This window comes from Grus americana, chromosome 1 (genome assembly GCF_028858705.1).
Source record: "Grus americana isolate bGruAme1 chromosome 1, bGruAme1.mat, whole genome shotgun sequence".
NCBI lineage: Eukaryota > Metazoa > Chordata > Aves > Gruiformes > Gruidae > Grus > Grus americana.
Genome location: NC_072852.1, coordinates 95,109,720 through 95,128,678, shown reverse-complemented (window position 1 = coordinate 95,128,678; position 18,959 = coordinate 95,109,720). Strand labels below are relative to the sequence as shown.

General features: G+C 37.1%; 1 protein-coding gene across 6 annotated transcripts in view; it reads left to right on the top strand.

Annotated features, from left to right (window-relative positions):
* ABI3BP (ABI family member 3 binding protein) overlaps nucleotides 1-18,959 on the top strand; it is a 165,093-nt gene that overhangs the window by 20,239 nt on the left and 125,895 nt on the right. For all 6 annotated transcript variants that reach the window (XM_054813851.1, XM_054813854.1, XM_054813856.1 and 3 more), the window contains exons 2-4: nucleotides 4,458-4,637; nucleotides 12,896-12,964; nucleotides 16,097-16,229. In XM_054813851.1, the coding sequence (XP_054669826.1) occupies nucleotides 4,458-4,637; nucleotides 12,896-12,964; nucleotides 16,097-16,229 (382 nt within the window). The remainder of the gene's footprint in view (nucleotides 1-4,457; nucleotides 4,638-12,895; nucleotides 12,965-16,096; nucleotides 16,230-18,959) is intronic.

Genomic DNA, 18,959 nt, shown 5'->3' with positions numbered 1-18,959 from the left:
TGCAAGTACTTAAGACCAGAGTTTCAGTAGCACATGCCAAAAGCTGATACAAGTGACTATGAGTTAGGAAAATTCAACCTTGCCTTGCAGGTGTTCTTTTCTGTTTGTAAGGTGTTTTCAGAATTTCTTTGTGTTGGAATTAGAGGGCGTCTGCTTTATCATTCAGTTCTTTCATCAAGGAGATGGAGGAAAAAAGGCATTCTGAAATCATAATATGACAAAGTTATTTTCTCAAAATCAAGTACATTCTTATCACGGTATCATAGCAGTCAAGTTACTGTGACTTGCCTCGTCCATTTGATCATGTTTAATGACTGTTTATCTGAGTGGTGGCCAAGGTAGAGATATTACTCAGAATGGGAATGCCTGGTTTCCCTGTTAGTTGTTCAAAATACTGTGAGATCAACACAAGTGAAATCTATTTTGCTCCTAATGTGCTCCTGAGAGCAGTCTCCATTTACCAAGCTAATAGATATGAAGTCTTTTGTATCTGTACTGCACCAGGCTGGCCCTCTCTGGACTACCCTGGCAGCGTCTGTACAGTACATAGCACTGAGCTCTCCCTGGCTGGCTGCAGAGGCCCCTCTGCACTGCTGTGCCCTCCCTATATACCTCCTGTCCACTCCAAGGATCCCAAGTTACCATGTGGGCCTTCCTCATAGGCTTTAACATGAGTTGCATTTTGTTATGTTTTCATGGGAGGCTTTTTTGTTTATTGTTAATTCTGACCAGTGTTGCAGAATTTCTGGAAGTGTCCAGAAAGTGGTCAGCCTCTGATAGTTATTGTTTTACTAGTTAAAATTCATCCCTCAATTCCAGTGATTCTGGAATGTACACAGCCCATGGAAGGGAATGTGGTTTAGTCATATGAAGTGTAGCATCTTTTCTGTTGCTTTAGCACAGTTATTTTTCTTTAAAAACGTGCAGCTAAGTAATAGTGAAGAAGCTCATTTGTCTGCCTTGCCCTGTGGTTGCAAGGCTGCACCTTCAAGAGGAAGGGAAGAAGAATGCCCTTGCTGAGATTGACCAAGCCCTCTCAGCTAGGGGAACTTCTGCTGTGTGGAGAGAAGGAAAATGTAAGCAAGGAGATTACAAGAGGGGTAGAAGACAGTTACATTAAGAGCAGCATGGAGCAGACTCTGTAGCTAGATCTCCGAGGAGAGGAAAAGAAAGATTTTTTTTTTTTTTTTCCCTAAACACTGCAGGGATTCTGCGGTATTTGTTGCCATCCAGGCCATTGCTGAAAGGATCCTGTACTTAAAAGTGAACTAGAAGGACAGGACCTGCCTCGTCAAGACAGTGTGGGGAGGACAAAGATTAATTTTTAAAATTTTTAAGTTAATCTTTTCGGCCTTATTCTCTATTTTTAAAAAATACGTTATTTCTGTTTATGTTCTACTAGATCCAGCTTTGAGTTTAAAAGCTCTCTTGGTGGTTTTGATGTGCTAGCTCTAAAGAAAAGATCTAAAGGGTCCTACCTCAAAGCTGTTGCTGTCTTGGGATCCCATTTAGACTTTCTATTTTCAGAAACTTTACTGACAGTTTTTAGGCTTACATAAAATCAAGACCACTTGTCACTATAATTGACTACTTATGAATAAAACACAATATCTGTCTAATTGGAATTGAACCCAGTAGAATTCAATCTTGAATTAGAATTAGGTCTTGAAATTAATGTAAAAGAGATATACTGAGAGATATATAGAAGAATAGAATAACCAAGAGATATATAGAAACACTTGTGTAAAAAAAAAAAAAAAAAATAAAAAATTGTAAATTTAAAATTAAAATATATCCTCACTAATTTTTTTAAAATCTAGTTTTGGGTCTGATTAAGAATTTTAATACATAAATAAATATCTCATATTTGAATCAAGTACTGTAAGACTCATAGAATGGTTCAAGAAAGGGAACTACTGGAGACAGTTCAGTGGAGGGCTACAAAGATGATTAGGGGACTGGAGCATCTTTCGTATGAGGAGAGGCTGAGAGAGCTGGGTCTGCTTAGCCTGGAGAAGAGAAGACTGTGGGGGCATCTTACCAATGCTTCTAAATATCTAAAAGGCGGGTGTCAAGAGGATGGGGCCAGACTCTTTTCAGTGGTGCCCAGCGACAGCACAAAGGGCAGTGGGCACAAGCTGGAACATAGGAAGTTCCATCTGAACATGAGGAAAAACTGCTTCATTGTGAGGGTGGCAGAGCCCTGGAACAGGCTGCCCAGAGAGGCTGTGGAGTCTCCTTCTGTGGAGATATTCAAAACCCACCTGGACGTGATCCTGTGCAACCTGCTCTAGGTGGTCCTGCTTTAGCAGGGGGGCTGGACTAGACGATCTCCGGAGATCCCTTCCAACCCCTCCTGTTCTGTGATTCTGTGGCTTGGGTTGGAAGGGACCTTAAAGATCATCTAGTTCCAACCCTGATGCCATGGGGGATTTGCTTTCTTCTTAGACATGAATATTCAATGGAGACCAGGAGACCATGCTTTCATTTCTGCTCAGGTCTCCGAAGTTAGGTTAGAGTTTTGCAGACTACATAATTTTAACAAATCTAGTTCATGGTCAATCAGAGGTAATAATCCTAAACTTTGGCATGGAACCCTTTTTACTTCAGCATCTTTATGAAGCATATTGGAGGGGTTTGAAGTCTCTTGGGTTTTCTTCCTGGTTTCTGCTATTTGGAGCCTTGTCGATATTCAAAAGTGTACACCCGTGGCATTTCATGTACTGAAAGTAAAAGAAGTTGGGATGCCTCCCAGATAAGGAAGCCACTGCCACCCCTTCCCCTGTGATGGTGGCGTACTGCCGAAAATACCAGAGAGTTGAGTTTTCTAGAAGCCTTGCAGTCTTCGGGAACCTGGCAGAGTTGCCTTCGGAAAATTGCGATGGTTTCCTGACTGAGTGCTTTTACTTGATCAGTCTTTAGATAAAGGAAAGGTCTCATCAGAGGCACATGTTTTCCATCAGTTTAACTTCTATGCTTCTTTCTGTAAAGGGAAGAGGCATGAAGTGTTTGGCTTAGGTCTTTGCATACAGTATGCAGACCACTGCAGGTGCTCAACAGTACTACTAAATCATCTTCACAGATTGGGGATTGCGGCCTCTCAACAACTCTAGTCATTAGAATTTCTCCAAAAAAAGAGGAGGCTAGGCTGGGGCGATACCAGAGAATCAATATGCACTTGTCTAAAGAAACTTTGAATATCAGTCTGCAATTCTTCAGAGAGAGAGGAAAAAAAAAAACAATGGGGGGGAGTTAGGGAGAGAAAGAAAGAAAGACAAGGAAGTTCAGTATTGCTCTACCCTCTTATTTAATGACAAGTCATACATCTTTCATTGTTTTTCTTCAGGATGTAGCTCCTGAAGTAAAATAATTTTGTGCAAATTTGTGGTTTTTTGTGAAAAGTTAATTTCGGCCTTCATGATTGGAGAGATGCCTGAAAATCTGTTGGGAATAAATTTTGTATTTCAAGAATGAGAAGAGAAATAATAACCCAAAATATACTATTCTAGTGCTAGTGTTGTGAGTTTGGAGAAAAGTAAGGGGTTTTTTGTTGGTTTTTTTTTTTTTACATACTGGCATTCACAGTTCTGAAAATATGATAAGGCTAACAGTAGCAAGGTAATATTAAAATTGTAAGTATCAAGAGAGGAAAAGCCAATCCTCCCTCATCCCACCAAGAGAAGACAAAGCCTAAAAAGTTGATTATTCTGTTGCAAAGTTATTCTGTGTTGTTAGAAGTTAATTTTTTATAGATGGATATACAAGATATTTGTTGTTTTATGTGCTGCTCCCCTGAAAAGCATAAAAACAAATGTTTAACAATAGTTTCTTGTTAATTTTGAGTAAAGTATATATGTTGGTTAGGCATCCTGGTGTAATTCCAACTAGAAAATCACATTTGCAGCCCAACATAGCAAAAAACCTACCAAACAAACAAACCAAAAAACAAAAAAAAGAAAAAAGTTGTAGCATATTTATTTGGAACTAGTTACTATTTATTCTCTACCCTAATTTTGCAGTGTGATTACCTCAATGTTAAAACTTCATATTTTTTACTAACAAACAAACAAGATCAAACTTACAAGTTTTTCACCTATGGGTCCTATAGATGGCTAATACTACTATAAAGCTCATAATTAAAGGAAAAAATCCTTGCATTTTTTCCAGTTACTTCAAGCACTTTTCTACTACTGTAATTGTAGAAGATGTTACAGCTAATGATGGTACTAAACTAACGATGGCACAACAGAACAGACTTGCTGGAAACTGCAATTTTACATGACTGTTAGTTTACTTTTTACTTAGTTTCCAGGAGTCTCCACCTTTAAGGAATTGTTCAGTTGCTTGTGACTAGCAAATTAAACAGCCCTATGTTGTTATATAGTCATATTTCATTACTGAATATATGATTATGGGATAATACATTCTAATCTTCTCTTTTTTTACTCTTTCCCCAGTGAAAAGGCAGAGTCTGAAAGTTCAGATCAATGCAACAGATGACACCATTTGCATGAGGTATCTTAGACCAAGTCAAAACACCAAACTAGAAGGTTTTGTCCTGGGTTATGGAAGCAACTTCTTCTCTAATCAGTACATTCCTTTACCTTCGGAAGGAAAAACCTACGTAACAGAACTTGGTAAGGCATATTTGCTTTGCATGCTACTGTTGTCATGAATTGTGGGAAGAGAGTGAGGAGAATATGAAGCTTTGGGTTTCTTAATTTTTGGTTTTATTGGGTTGTTGCTCAGGGTTTCTTTGTTTAAGGTTGCCCTGAAGAATTTCAGAGGAAAGTGGAATGAGGACACCCTTCAAGGACAACAAATAGTTCTTGTTGTTTGGAAAAGTTTACTACTGGTATTTGTTTTGAGGATTTTCATTGTACTAAGAGATTGTACTATATTGACCATATCACAGCTCAAATGAGATGATTTGCCTAAAGTGGCAGCTGTAAAGTAGAATACAAGGGAGAGGTGTATGTTTTAAACAATGAAACAATTTTGAGAACTGTGTGGTTCATTCTCTTTGCTAGAAACATTTATATCAAAATGATGCCTTTTCTGGCAGGGGCCTATTCCAGTTCTACATGTCATAGAATAACCTGTAACTTCTATGTCAGAAGTTACAGATGGAATTCCATGAACTGTTGTATGGAAGAGATTAAACCACATCAAGAATGTTATATCCTGTTGCCTGGGATAGGGAGGAAGAAGGGAATTTGGTTGTCCCTTTGACTTGAGGTTATGTCAGTATGGGCAGGCTAGCAAAATAGTAGAACTGGATTAGTTAGAACTGTGTGATAAATGATTAAAACATTGACTTATCAGGATTTGACCTTTTAAGAAATCTGTTCAATCTCTGGGGATTTTCCTGTTGCTTTCTTTAATCTTTTCTAGCCTGAAATGAATCTGGGTTACCCTCATCGTTGTAATGCCAGTGATCTTGGTGTAAAACAAGGAGGACGAAAGGATGCATAAGTATAGAAGCAACAATTGCTGTCTTTTTGATGTGGTCAGTTAAGGCAATTCTGGGGTTCTGCTCCAGGGTGAAAACTACAGAATAAAAAAGAATAAATAAGATGTTAGACACAGAATAATTAAGATATTAGAGACTTTCATTAGATCACTGTGGCAAAGGCTGACTCTCCTTTTGGTGAGTTGATACTCCTGGGATCTGTCCGTAATTATATCACCAATCCAGTGTTTGAGTTCATAACTGTCACTTAAGCTGTGTCTGATTTATCCCATGTGTAAGTTTTGAGTCAGTTCACTAAGAATGGTGTATAGGATTTTCTATAGAATACTGTGAATTGGGCATAAGTAATACCCGCATAGCTGTATTGCGAGAGCAGTGAAAATTACTATTTTTCAGGTACTCTGAGATCCTCAGAAAGAGGAAAAAGCACTGAATGTAATGTCATGTGTAGATCATTTGCACTTCCTATTTAATAGCAGCTTTAATACCTAATGCTTTGTGAAACTATATGAAAACAGCTGAACGTCACCTAGAACATACGGGATTTTGGTATTTTGTAACTTTAATAGCTAATGGCTGGAAACTGTAGACACCTTTCTTTAGTTCTGCAGTGCATCAGAGTGCTAGCCACTTGCATATTCATTAAAGCTTACCATTAAGCAATCAAAGTCTCGTAGCAGTGAACACAGAAGATGAGAAACCACACAATGCACACAGCCTGGAATGAAATTAACACATTTTCTCTAGTGTTTCTGGAGAGGGAAAAGCAGAAGTGTAGGGAAATACTATCCTTTTCCTTTTTAATTATTTTAAAGGAGAATAACTTCAAATTTTTAACTCACTCATGCTAATACAAGCTGTCAATCAGTTTCCTAGTGACAGTGAATCTATAATTGTGGCTTCTGAGTGTCCAGTAACTAAAAATGCAATGTGCAACATAATATAGTTATAAAGACTAGCATTTCCAACTTTAAGAAAATGTCATCTTTGAAAGGACAGGGGTAAAACAAGCTAACAGCAATGTGTACGTAGTGACAAACATTTATTTAAGGCAATTAACAGTACATTTATTGGAGGTATTACTTTTAGTTAAGAGATTTAGGGTTAGATTATATGCTTTGTGGACTTGTTATTGGGGTTTGGAAGCAAAGAGCACATGATCTTTCCCATTTCATTAATATTAAACACCACGTTAAACTGCAGCTCTGACTGTACTTTCCAGGTGTGTACAGGGCACGAGCTAAAGCAAGAAATACCAGTTGCGCATTTGGCTCTATTTAGAGTGGCTTCTGTGGCAGAGGTGAAGAGGAGACCGTGGTGATTGCTGGCACTGCCGCCCCCCCCCCCCCCCCCAGTTTCAGGGACTGATTGCTGGCACAAACTGAAGGAATTGTAGGATGATTCTTAGTTTTAGGAACAATGGTTAGGTTTTATTCTGGTAGCCAGAGAACTCAGCTCAGCACACACTTTATGTGGATGTTAGAAAAAATAAGGTATTGTAGAGGGACTATAAAAAATTGTCTCTCAAGATACTTTCCAAAGATACAAACCACTTAGACCTGATTACTGAAAAATCTTATGTTATCTTTGTACTCCTAGTACATCTGATGTGTGATGAAGTTGGCCTAGTATGCTGTCTTCATATTAAACCAATGTATTTTTAAAATTTCACACTAAAAAATTGTCTATTCCATGTTCTAGATGATCTAGTGATTCAAGTGCCACTGTACACTTTGTGAAAGGTCTTCAGTGGGTTCCACACATTTTTCCATGATCAGAACAACTAGGTTTATACAAAAATACTCACATTCCCCTGCCAACTTCTTGGTCCTCTCATGCTTTGGCTTATCTGACTTTTATAGAAAGCAGAAACTTTACAGGCTGCCCTGAGCAGCCGTTGGTTGTGGCTTTTATTGAGCAGGATGTGGAGGGAGTGATTCCCAAATCTGAAAAGACATGTGGCTTATTTAGACCAAGACTAATACAGTTTAATGCTTCCTCCTCTCCTGTCAGTTCTAGTGGCTCATGGAAAGACAATACCTTTCCCAGTCAATTTAGGGACTTTGATCACAACCTTAAATTGGTTTGGTAGCTGAAATGTAAAGATTAGAAACTGGGATTGAAGAGCATTTGTTAGTTACTAAAAGGTGTATTTTTCCAATGGGTTAAGGAACGTTGCTTTAGAATACAATCTCCTGAGAGAGTGACTAGATCCAGAAGAATGGAATCTCTGTATCTAGACAAAAGTGGATCTTGTCCTAGTAGTATTAAAGTTGTCTATTCAGTGAAGATTTTTAAGTACAAAATGGTACAGATATGCAATCAACTGTAGACCCTACTAAAAAAAAAAAAAATCATTAATTTAGTAATTAGGCCAATGTAAGAAAACATACAGACTTCTCTCATAAGTCATGATTCCCTCCCTAAAATGCATCAATCCTTTAAAATGTCCTCTTTCCTTTCTAACAAACAGTATAGGTCTACACAGCAGAATGAAGTGCCTTGCAGAAATTTCCTTCATTTAGCTCTGCATGCCTGGTTTTGTTAATGGAACAGCCTAATCGGTATTCTGTTGGGAATAATTGTCCCTGATTGGAACTGGATTATGGGGAATGAAGCAATGACTAGCGCTTTTTTTTTTTTTTTTTGTGTAATAGATGGCACAATATACACAGTAATATCTATCTATCTATCTAAGACCTATACCTATAACTTCCATATTTCCAATCCAGTTACTGTTGATTAAGATTAAATTTATTGTCAGATTTTCTGCTAGGTCACACACCTCTTATGACCCTGTTAACAATAAACTTGAAGTCAACAGATGTATTAATTTATGAGATTACATGTGTATATGTGCACATATTTTAAAAGAAATTAATAAGGACATGATCTTTCCTAGGATTTCCAGGAGAGAGATATAGCTTTGTAGAAAGTGTGTCATCCGCCTCCATTTCATCCATTAAAATATGCAGCACCTCACTGCAGTGATTCTTATCTTAAAATATTTGGTTTTCCTGTCTTTTGCAACTAAATAAATAACCAAGCCAGCAATTGTGTAACATTATCCATGAATTGGGAACTGCCTGCAGAGGGCATGTACCCAGAGAAAAAAATTCTGTTGGATTTCCCGAACTTACAGTGAGCTCATGCTGACAACAAACTCTTGAACAGCTTCATGTATTGCTAGATAGATGATTTTGAATCACAGTGAAGGATAAATGACAATGATGGTGCAGCATCAAATTTTGGTTCAAAGAAGTATGCCTCTATCAGGATACAAGATATATTTTCTTTTGTGCTGAGTGTATTTTATGAGCTTAGATGACAGTAAGAAATATTATTATTAGTCATATAAGGTATTCAGACTGTGTCAAAAGATATCAAAATGTAAATTCAGCTAGACTAATAAATAAGGTGAATAGACCCATCCAAAAGTTCTGATCTTGACTTAAGCCTTTATCTAAATCTGTCCAATCTGTGTGACTCATAAAGAAAGAGTATTTCCTTGAAAAACTTGTGATAGTTTTTCCTAACTTGATTAGGAAGATTGCAAGTCAGCCTCCTTGAATTTGTTGATACTGTTGGAGGAACCCAAAAAATTGGGTGGAGACGGGAAAATTTTGTAAGAATGAACAGCAGTTAGCTAACAGAGTGAACAAAATTAATTTCAGTTTCTAAAATCAGCTCAGAGTTGGGCCGTGCTTTGGCCTTTCCTTTACCTGAACCAGATTGCCAATACATTCTTCTCTTACACTGTACAATCCTGCTTTGTAATAACCATAATGATGGGTGAATTTTGCATATATATAGGGAAGAATTCTAGCACCACCTTGAACACATTTTAGAAAGTGTAATTCAGGGATGTGTGCTAGAGCAGTGCTTAGCTAAAAGATCTTGCTGTGTGTGCAGTCAGTTTCTTATCTGGTCAATTCCCAGAAATGTGCAGATGTATGGTGTTCAAGATGCCAAATAATGTGAACATTAATTCATGACTATGTTGTTTCATAGTAACAAAAAACCAGATTCTTATTGCTAATGTTAGCTGAGCCTAGTGAACTGGAGGATCTGGAGGAGGTCAGAAGCTGCACCTTCAGGTGGGCAAGTGTACTGATCGGCAGCAGTTTCATTCACACGAGCCCCTTTGTCCCCCTTCTCTATCTTTTCCCATGCTTGTTAAACCACAGTACTCTTGATCCTTCCCTTTCTCTACCTTTGGCCTTTGCCCATAACAACATCCCGTAGTAAGTCTTTAGCAATCCCTTAATTCAGATTAGGGAATGGCAGCCTGAAGCTAAAAAATACTTTGTTTTGATTTCTGAATCTGTTGATTTATGAATTCTAATGATGCATTGTAACACTTTTTTTTTTTTTTTATTTATTCTAAGTTCATTAGTTCATTCTTACATTTCTTTGCTTTCAGCTGCATTTCTGTATTGGCTGATCCCTGAACTGAATTAAAATAGCATGCCTGAACATAGGCAGAATTTGCTAGCATTTTGCAGTGCATGTTGGTGGCCTGCTGCCGCTGGTTTGATAGCCTAGCTCATGGCATATGGAAGTAAGTGTTCTCCTATATTAGTCTGATGTTTCAGTGGCATATATTTGTGTTATATTCTGGTTGTCTCTTGAAGCTGTTAAGGTGGATAATAGAAGTTTTTTTCTTTTAATAGTTTTATATCATTAATATCACAGAATCTTAGTCAAACAGTTGGGTTTTTTTCTTCTATAACACCAAAGTGCTGGTTTGCTTCTGTGCAGCTTTGCAGTCTTTGAAATGTTTCTTGTGTGGCAAATTTTAGACATACTTGTGTGTACATGTAGTGTGTGGGTATTTCAGGCTTTCCAGATGAAAAAGTACTGAGTAATTGAAGCAGTTCAGAAAACTATTTCATCTAATTGGTGGCAGTTCATTGAGCTGTAGTAGCCTTGGTGTTTAAAAGCTAAAACAAGCTGACTGAATACTTCTGTCTAGTGTTTTTGAGAAGTGGGAGGAAAGGGTGTAAGAATATGTACTGAATGCATATGCTTGTGTCTACTGTATGTATCAAATGCCATAGATACAAATACTGTTGCTTTACAAATACTCAGGTGTGCGACTAGTCTTCCCTGCTGTTTTAAAAATAATTTGGTTAGGTAGATGTGCCTGCAGGAGTGTTGTGCTTTGGTCCAAAGTGGCATTGCTTTATTCAGCTGTGGATATTTAAACTTGAAAGAGCAATTCCAATGTCATATGGCTCCTCTCAACTGAATTGTCAAAACAACTCATGTTTAGGGAATTATAACACTAAAATTAAATTTCAGCAATTGAAACCCATTTCAAAACAATAATTAAATAATTAAGGTACATCCATAGTATGGGTTTCCAGTGACTTAGACGCATAGAATCAGTGAAGTTAAGTTAGAGTGGTTTTCCCCACACTGGCACAGCCTTTTAAGTAGCACAGCAGGCTTTTGATTTATTCATTACTGGTTTTCCTTCCTCTCTCCTTACAGAAATCTGGATGTAAGAGAAAAATGAACGATTTTTCAATGGTTCCATTTAATTAGTAGACCTCAAGTTATCTATTACACTGAAATATACAGGAAATGCAATCTGTCATCCCTAGATAGAGATTTAGAGAAATGTATCTAAACTAGAATAAGAATTTTACATAGAGTAATCCTTTTTTAAAAAAAACCCTGTAGCTGTTTGATCAGTATATGGTGAGCCAAATTCTGCCCATGGATATCTCTTTGGAAGTTTCTATGACTTCTTTTGTAGTGTTGCAGTTCACTGAGAATAGAGGCAGTGAGAATAAGAAGAGCAGAAATCTCTGACATCTGATGTCAAGAGTAAGGGAAAATCTTCTTTCTGAAAATGAATTCCCCAAACTAAATTCACCATCTCAATATTGTTTTAATCAAAGCATTTATTATTTTAAGCTGCAGGGTGAAGTTATCTGCCTTTCACTGCCAGAAACATGAATATATCTGAACTTGTGGCCTTTTACCATGTGTGCTTGTGTCATCCAAACTGCTTCAGATGTGTCTCAAATGTGTTAGAGCTTGTGTAAAACTTGGTTTCCTTCTTTTAATTATTTCCTATGAAGACTAGTATTTCCAGAAGTTTTCCAAACTGGTTCACAACTGACACCCAGCTAGCAATGACTCTGCATCCTTTAGAATGGCTGCAGTTCTTGTGTACTTCAAAAGAAACTTAGGCCATTCATGTAAGATTGAATTGAAAGACAGAAAATCTTGTCTTTTGAAGGGCTTTTCTTTTTTTTTTACTATGTAATATGATCTGTTAACTTTCTGAAATGAAGCAGTTGAACCTTTTATGGCAAGTGGCACAAAAAAAGTTCGAACTGGAGTAAAAGTGGAGAGAGATTCATTCCTGTAAAGATCTAAGAAGTATTTTGCAAAGGTTCATTGAAATGCATAGAGGTTAAAATTAAAAGAAAGGTATTTTCCAGACTTTCTGACATTTACAGTGTCTCTGAGATGAATTTATTGAATAAGAAAATCATTTAAAATGTTGCTCTCCTGTTGCATGCAACATTATTTCTAATGTAACAGTACTCAGAGATTCCACAGTTACAGCCCTTTGTGGATTCTACACAGATATTAGTCCCTTGCTCTTAAATGTTTGTAATAACTTTACTTTCATAAAGAGCATTCAGAACTGTCAAAACACTTAATAGTTAAATCTCATAAGTCTCTGAAAAAAGTATGTAAATGTGATTATGAAACAAGCCAGTAACTGATGTGGAGACTGTCTTAAGCATGTCTGTTATTGTGGTGTTTCCTGCAACCAGAGAATCTTGCAAATCTTAAATGATTTAGTATTAGTCTGCTGGGATGTGTGATCCTAAATGATTGATGCATTTTGTTTATTCTTTTTACAATAGGTCAACTCTTTACTGAGAAACTGCTTACAACAGGAGAACAAAGGTGTATAGCCTAAAACAGAATACAGAAAATATTGTAGGAAAAGTTCCTATGACTCCTGTCAGGAGACTAGATATCTCGTGGTTGTACTTTTCAGACTTTGCCCTCTTATTACTTTAGCTGGTTTACTTTTTTGTTTTGCCATCACCTCTTCTTCTTCATCTGGGTTTTCATTCCCCTTCACTTTCCAAGTAATGTTTGCATTGAAATGTGTGTCCTGCTATGTTCACCTGGTGTGTCTCAGTCAAAAAGAATTGCCAGATCTTTTGTGCATGGGTGTATCACTTTTCCTAATGGCTAGAATATTTCTGAATGATTGGTGAATAAACCTTAAAGCAAACATGCTGAAAGATCACAAAGGTTGGATAAAATGTCAAGCGTTCACTGAATATTGGACTTTCTCTTATGAATTATAGGTTAATCTGTTTTTCAAATAAAGTACATATACAAGTACACGTCTGTATTAATTGCTGCTTTCTTCATTTACAGATGCGGAACCACGGTATTTGGTTTCAGTAAGACCAGCACGTGTTTCAAATAACAAGAAATCTTGTTCAGGTATTTTACCATAACTGCATCTCTTTCCTAAAGTAGTTAAAGGAAGACAGAATCTCTTACTGGGTTTCTCTGAAAAGGTATTTTTAACTGTAGGTGTCTGACTGGGATGCACAAATTCCATACTTGGAAAAGTAAATGCAGGACAGAATTTCCTAGTCACTAATTAGTTGCACATATGGTGTTCAAAATACAAAGAAGTACCTAAAGATTGTTCTTGTAAAAAGTTCTTACAAATGAGAATTGAAGTTTAGAATACTAATTTCTGATTCTTAAAGAGGTCGCAAGTGTATGCAAAAAAAGTAAAAGTTTTTGAAATACAGTCATCTGGTGTATTGAAGTTACTCTTCCCAAACTACGAGTAAGGATTCCTTCATCCATGGACATGTTAATGCTCTTTGTTTCTCATTGGAAATGGTAACTTGTGTGTGTATTTACATATATGTATCTGCAAATCGGTACTACTACTAAGTTTGTTGATGCGAGGAGTTAAGGAAAGAGGGATGTTTCTAGCTTAAACTGTACATAGCAGAGCAGAAATCTACATTTGATTCTTATCTGTTCCAAAGACTTTCTATATGACCTTATTCATGTCATTAACAGTGTTACCTTTTAATTGCTTACTTTAATATGGAGATGACTGTCAGGATCACTGGTCTGTTGCAGACAATAAACTGATAGTATATATGTATATGTTTATAGTTTGAGATATTCATATGAGTTTTTTTTCTAATTCCTGGGAGCTGCTCGAGATTAATTTCTTCTTGCTCTTGGACAGATGTAAAACAGTATGTCTGGAAAGATTTTGAAAAGCGCACCTTTCAGATGCAACTTCACATATATATATATATATGTATAAAATAAAAATATATATAAGACAAAACCAAAAAAATGCCCAGTGCACTATTCGGAAAATACTAATTTTTGTATCTACAGTATACAGAAACTGATTTGTGCAACAAGATTCATATAATTGACTTTTCAGTCCAGCAAAGATATAGGAACAACTGTTGGTTTAATGCTAGCTAGATATGTGCAAGTCTTTTTAGTAGTGAGAATAGTTAAACTGGACACATGACCAAGAATTGTGGCAGAGCCTGAGTCACTACAGTTTTAAATTTACAAATGAAGACTGGTTACATTTCTAGAAGAGACATTGTAGTTAAAACTGTGATTAATATAGCAGAGTTGTATGGTTTGCATTCATGTAGATCAACATAGATTGTCACCAAGGTAATTCCTGGTTTTACAGTGCAGTCTCTAACTGGGAACTAATGACTTAATAAGAGCCATAATCAAAATCGTATGTAGGTCCTCCCAAACCCCAGTATGATTTCAAGTTATACGAGAGCTTGTTTATTCTTTTCATTAAGACTTGCGTATTTTCCATGTTTCCTCAAAAAGTGATCAAGAAAGGGATTTTGCTATAGATAGCAGATTTGCCAGATATTTTGATGAATGATCATGCTGTTTGTGTTAAGTTTTTCTTTAAAAATGGAGAAAGAGTATAGGAACTGGTCCAGAAAACAAGAAAATGATTTGGACATTTGCCCTTGTGGAAGTATCATATGTTCCGCAATATTTCAAAGCGTGTCATACTTTCTCTTATGCGTAGAGACTGGTTTTATTTTGGTTTGGGGGGGGGGGAGGTTGTGGCAACATATTCATCATCAATATAAAATAAAAACCCACACAGTTAACGTTTCGAAATGCACACACATGCATTGGTTGAAAGTACGAATCAGACTTTCATTGGGGCTTTTTAAGAGATACGAGGGTTCAAAAGGCATGAAAAGAAAGTTAATCAGATCTGTTTCACAACAGTGAAAAATGTAACCCTTAAATCAGTGGCCTATAAACTTTTAAGGAATTTGTGGCCATCTATACATTTTGAGGAGGTACAGATCCTTTTTATTTTTGAAGTATGTAATGTGATGTAAAGAATATATGGATTTCCTTTAATTAATCATCTTTCAAACACCAGAGGTTCTCCTTAGGCTTGTAGCAGTCCACAAACTACCGGTTCAAAATATTTACCCTAGATCATTTCTTAATTTCCAACCATTAACTTTTGAATTTTAAATAAATAAGGTTCTTTCTCCACATGAGAGTTGTGCTACTGCATTCAGAGCAAAGCTAAAGCGTCATGCAAAAGCTGAAAATTTTTAATGTAGTAGGTGGTTAAAAAGAGAAAAATGCTCCCAGATACAGACACCAACTCAGATCTGCCTACAATTAAAAACAAAAGGATTTTTGTAGGTTTTATTTTATTCTTGATGAAGAATGCTGTAGAAAGTATGTCTTATCTATGGACATAATTGCAGTCTTACTAAGAATCCTGCCAAGAAGTTACTATTTCTGTCATACGCAAAGAGAGACTTCCTAATGTCCTGAACTCTGTGTAACACCTTCTGTGATGCAGTCCAAGACAGCCAGAGCTTTGAACTTAATCTGCATATAGCTTATTCTTATATTAAGCATATCAAAACTACCCACTGTTCATTTTCAAAAACTAGGTTTAACTGGAACATAGGCTGAAAAAAGAGAAATAGTCAAAATAAGACAAAATCGAAACAAAGTTTAGTAAAATACATCTCCCTCCTACCCACCAAATAATAGCAAGAATTCCTTTAGGTTTACCCTGGATCTGCAAGTCTGGAAGTGGAGTCTTCCAGTGTCTTCCAAGGTTGAAATACATGCTGTGCAAGTCCAGAGGGGACCTAAAAATAGTCTTTTTGAAGCTTGTGTGTCTGATACCTGCTTTCTAAAGCAGTCTCCTAATCTGCGCTCCTGCTAACTGCATCCTCCCTTCCTTTATGCCAGTTTTGCTCTGCACTTCTTTCCTCTGTTCATGCTCAGTTGATTTCAGAGAAGGAGCAGTCTCTCTTCCTTGCAGATGGTTCACTTGCCTCGACAAGAAGTCAACGAACAAATCACAGACACTGTCTCTGCCCCCTTTTTAAAATCATACATTAGCAATGGTGACCATGAAGAAGAGGGAGAACTGTTGTACCTTTCCCTTTAAGTTGGGAAGAATAGGTCTTCATTTACTTTATCCAACTGCAAAAACTTTCCCCTGTATAATGCAGGAGAGAGAAACTAACTTGTAATTGCGATTATATGTTTCTTACGTAGGTCGGACCAAGACTCAAAAGCCTCTGCAGCTGGTAGTTGGCACTCTGACCCCAACCTCTGTGTTCCTCTCTTGGGGCATCCTAGTCAACCCTCAGCATGACTGGACAGCAACAAGTAACTGTGCTAGTGACAGGTAACATAACAGAAAACAGGTTTTTTTTATGATGATCATGATTTAATTCAGTGTAGTTTTCTGGTGTGGCTGAAATAAGTTTGACAGTGGAAATAAAAAAGTTGGAAGCAATAGTTCTGAATGTGAAGTAAGTTTTCTCATTTACTTAAATTAGCGCTTTGCAAGTCTTTACTTGTCTTGAGTGCAAATTTACTCTGATGTCTACATGCTGAAGTACAAATCTTGCTATTTCATACTAGATCCTTTGTTCTTCTTAAACCATTGGCCTTGGCTCTACCATCATTTGTATTTGAATCACTTGAAAGAAACTTTGTTAAATCATAGGAAATACATTGGTTTAAAGTTTGCCAAATAGAAAGTATTTTGCTGTGCTGTGGTAGGGGAATGATGTCCTGTTTCAATGCTATTTGATTTTTGTTTCCTGTATTTAATCTTGTCACTACACTACTTTCCTGATATTGATACAGTGCAACTTTCATTAATTTTTTGTTGTAAGTAAAAGTTGATCTCTTCTACTATAAAATTTTTGTTTTCCTGTAATTATTTAATGAGTGGTACAGTAGGTGGGCAGCTCAGGAAGACTCACCAAATAGCAGTTTCAAGAGAAGTCATAGTGCTGTGTATCTTCTCAGTTAAGTAAAGTTCTATTTTAGGCAACTCTTAGCAGATGAGTAAAATTTATCTACTGCAATTACTGGAATTGTTAATGCAGATATCTTCCCTTCTCTGTCACTTTGGTGTTCTCTTTGTTTTCTTCCTTTTATGACAGAAGAATTTTTTTGTCTTCATTTACATTGTGTGAAGCTGCATTCAACTCAGCAGTTTTGTAAAACCAAGAAGAAACTTTGTGCACCCATGTTTGGGATGCATCTACATCTGGTTTGCAGCTAGCATCTTTTCTTTTTTGAATGCATCTTTGCATTATTGAGAGCACTTTTTTCCCTATCTATCTAATTTTTGTCTAATTTGTAGCTGTCTAATTTAGACTTGAATCTGCTTACTTTGATGTTGATAAAAAACCTCCCATTGATACCATTAAACTGGACATCAAACATAGATAATGTTAAAAAAGCCCATCCCATGTAGCCAATATAACCTTTTTCTTACCTCCCAAAAGTTTTGGACTAACCATTTTCAAGCTTCAAAAATTTCTCATGAACAAATTTGGATCTTTATCACCAACCAGTTGCTGAGGGGAGCTGCTCCAGTGCCGACCCGACCCACAGCAGAGTGGCAGATCTTGGCATGCGGGGGGTTTTCTTGAGGCAAAGAAACGCCAGGGAAGCGGAGAGACCTGCCAGAAGCTGGCAGCTCTTGTGGGAGATGCTGACAAGGCCTGGGTGCTACCAGAGCCACAGCAGCCACGCCCCACACCTACAAAAAGCAGCCCTATGGAGTATGAGTGAACAGGAGCACTGTGAACAGAGCAGGCAGAGTGTGGCATGTCAGCCACGATGTGATGTGGCAAACAGAGCGTGGCGCGTTAGCCAGGGCATGATGCAGCAGTTTACACAGCAGTTTGCGCAGAAGGGCACGCAAGAAGGGTGTAGTCACCCTACCAGCTCAAGAGCTGGGTTCAATTGTTGGTCATCACCCTCTCAGAAGGAACTTGGCTATGGTAAGAAAGCTCTGTCCTCTGCACTCACCAGTATGAATGTGTCAAGCCAGACAGAGCTCCCACAAAAACAAGCTGCCATTTCTCTTCAGTAACTGAATATTCTTGTTGGGACATTCACTGACTCAAAGTTTGTTCAAACTCTTTAACATAGTACGTAATGTTTTCCACTTAGTGCAGTGCTACTGGTATATTGCTATGTTTAAAATATATTCTATATGTTTGCTACACTAGTGTGAGAGACTTGCTTTTACCATGTGTTTGTGTCAGGTAATGGTATGCATCTCCCAGAATTCTGGTTCTTTAGTTGTTTAGTCCAGTTAGCTGATTCCTCTCAGGTTTACTTTTAATGTGCCCTCCATTTTAGTGAAATGTTGTCAGTACTAAAGTACTGCCTGTGTATTTCCCTTTTGCCCCCATAAAAGGACTTGCCTATGAGAGTTGTATTGTTCATTTTGTTTGAATATTTCCCTGTACTTCAACTCTAAAGATACACTGACACTAATGAGTAGCTATTTTGAAAACACTTAAATCAAATTACAAACAGTCATATCAAAATGTGTGCATATACCTATAGGCAGATTTCTATTTTGCAATCAATCATAGGAATAAAGGTAATGAAGGGGGAAAAAAAAATCACTTCAGTGGTGCTCTTATTTTGTTTACCTTTAATGGACCAAAATGCTGGTGATTTGTGTGAATGATGAGAACAGTTTTCCACATGACCATGGTGCATATTTCTATAATTCCAAGCAGAGATTGGATTCAAATATATTTCTAGTCAGTGTTTAGAAGAAAAAATGTTAATTTGTGATAATAATTTGAATGATGATTGATATGTATGATAAGAAAAAATTAGGAAGTAGTTAAAAGTATGACTTCAAATCAGATAACAGATTTATCAACATTTGTAGCTATCGCAGGAGCAGTCCACTTGATACTTTTTCATCTGGCATGTTCTCTTTACTGTGACACGCTGAAACATACTGTTAATCATCCTCAAGACTCTTGTATAGTGACTCCAAGCTCAAGATCAGTGTATCCCTATGAGTAAGAAATCAAGCAAAGGAGGCAAGAGACCTGCATGGATGAGCAAAGGAGCTTCTAGAAAAACT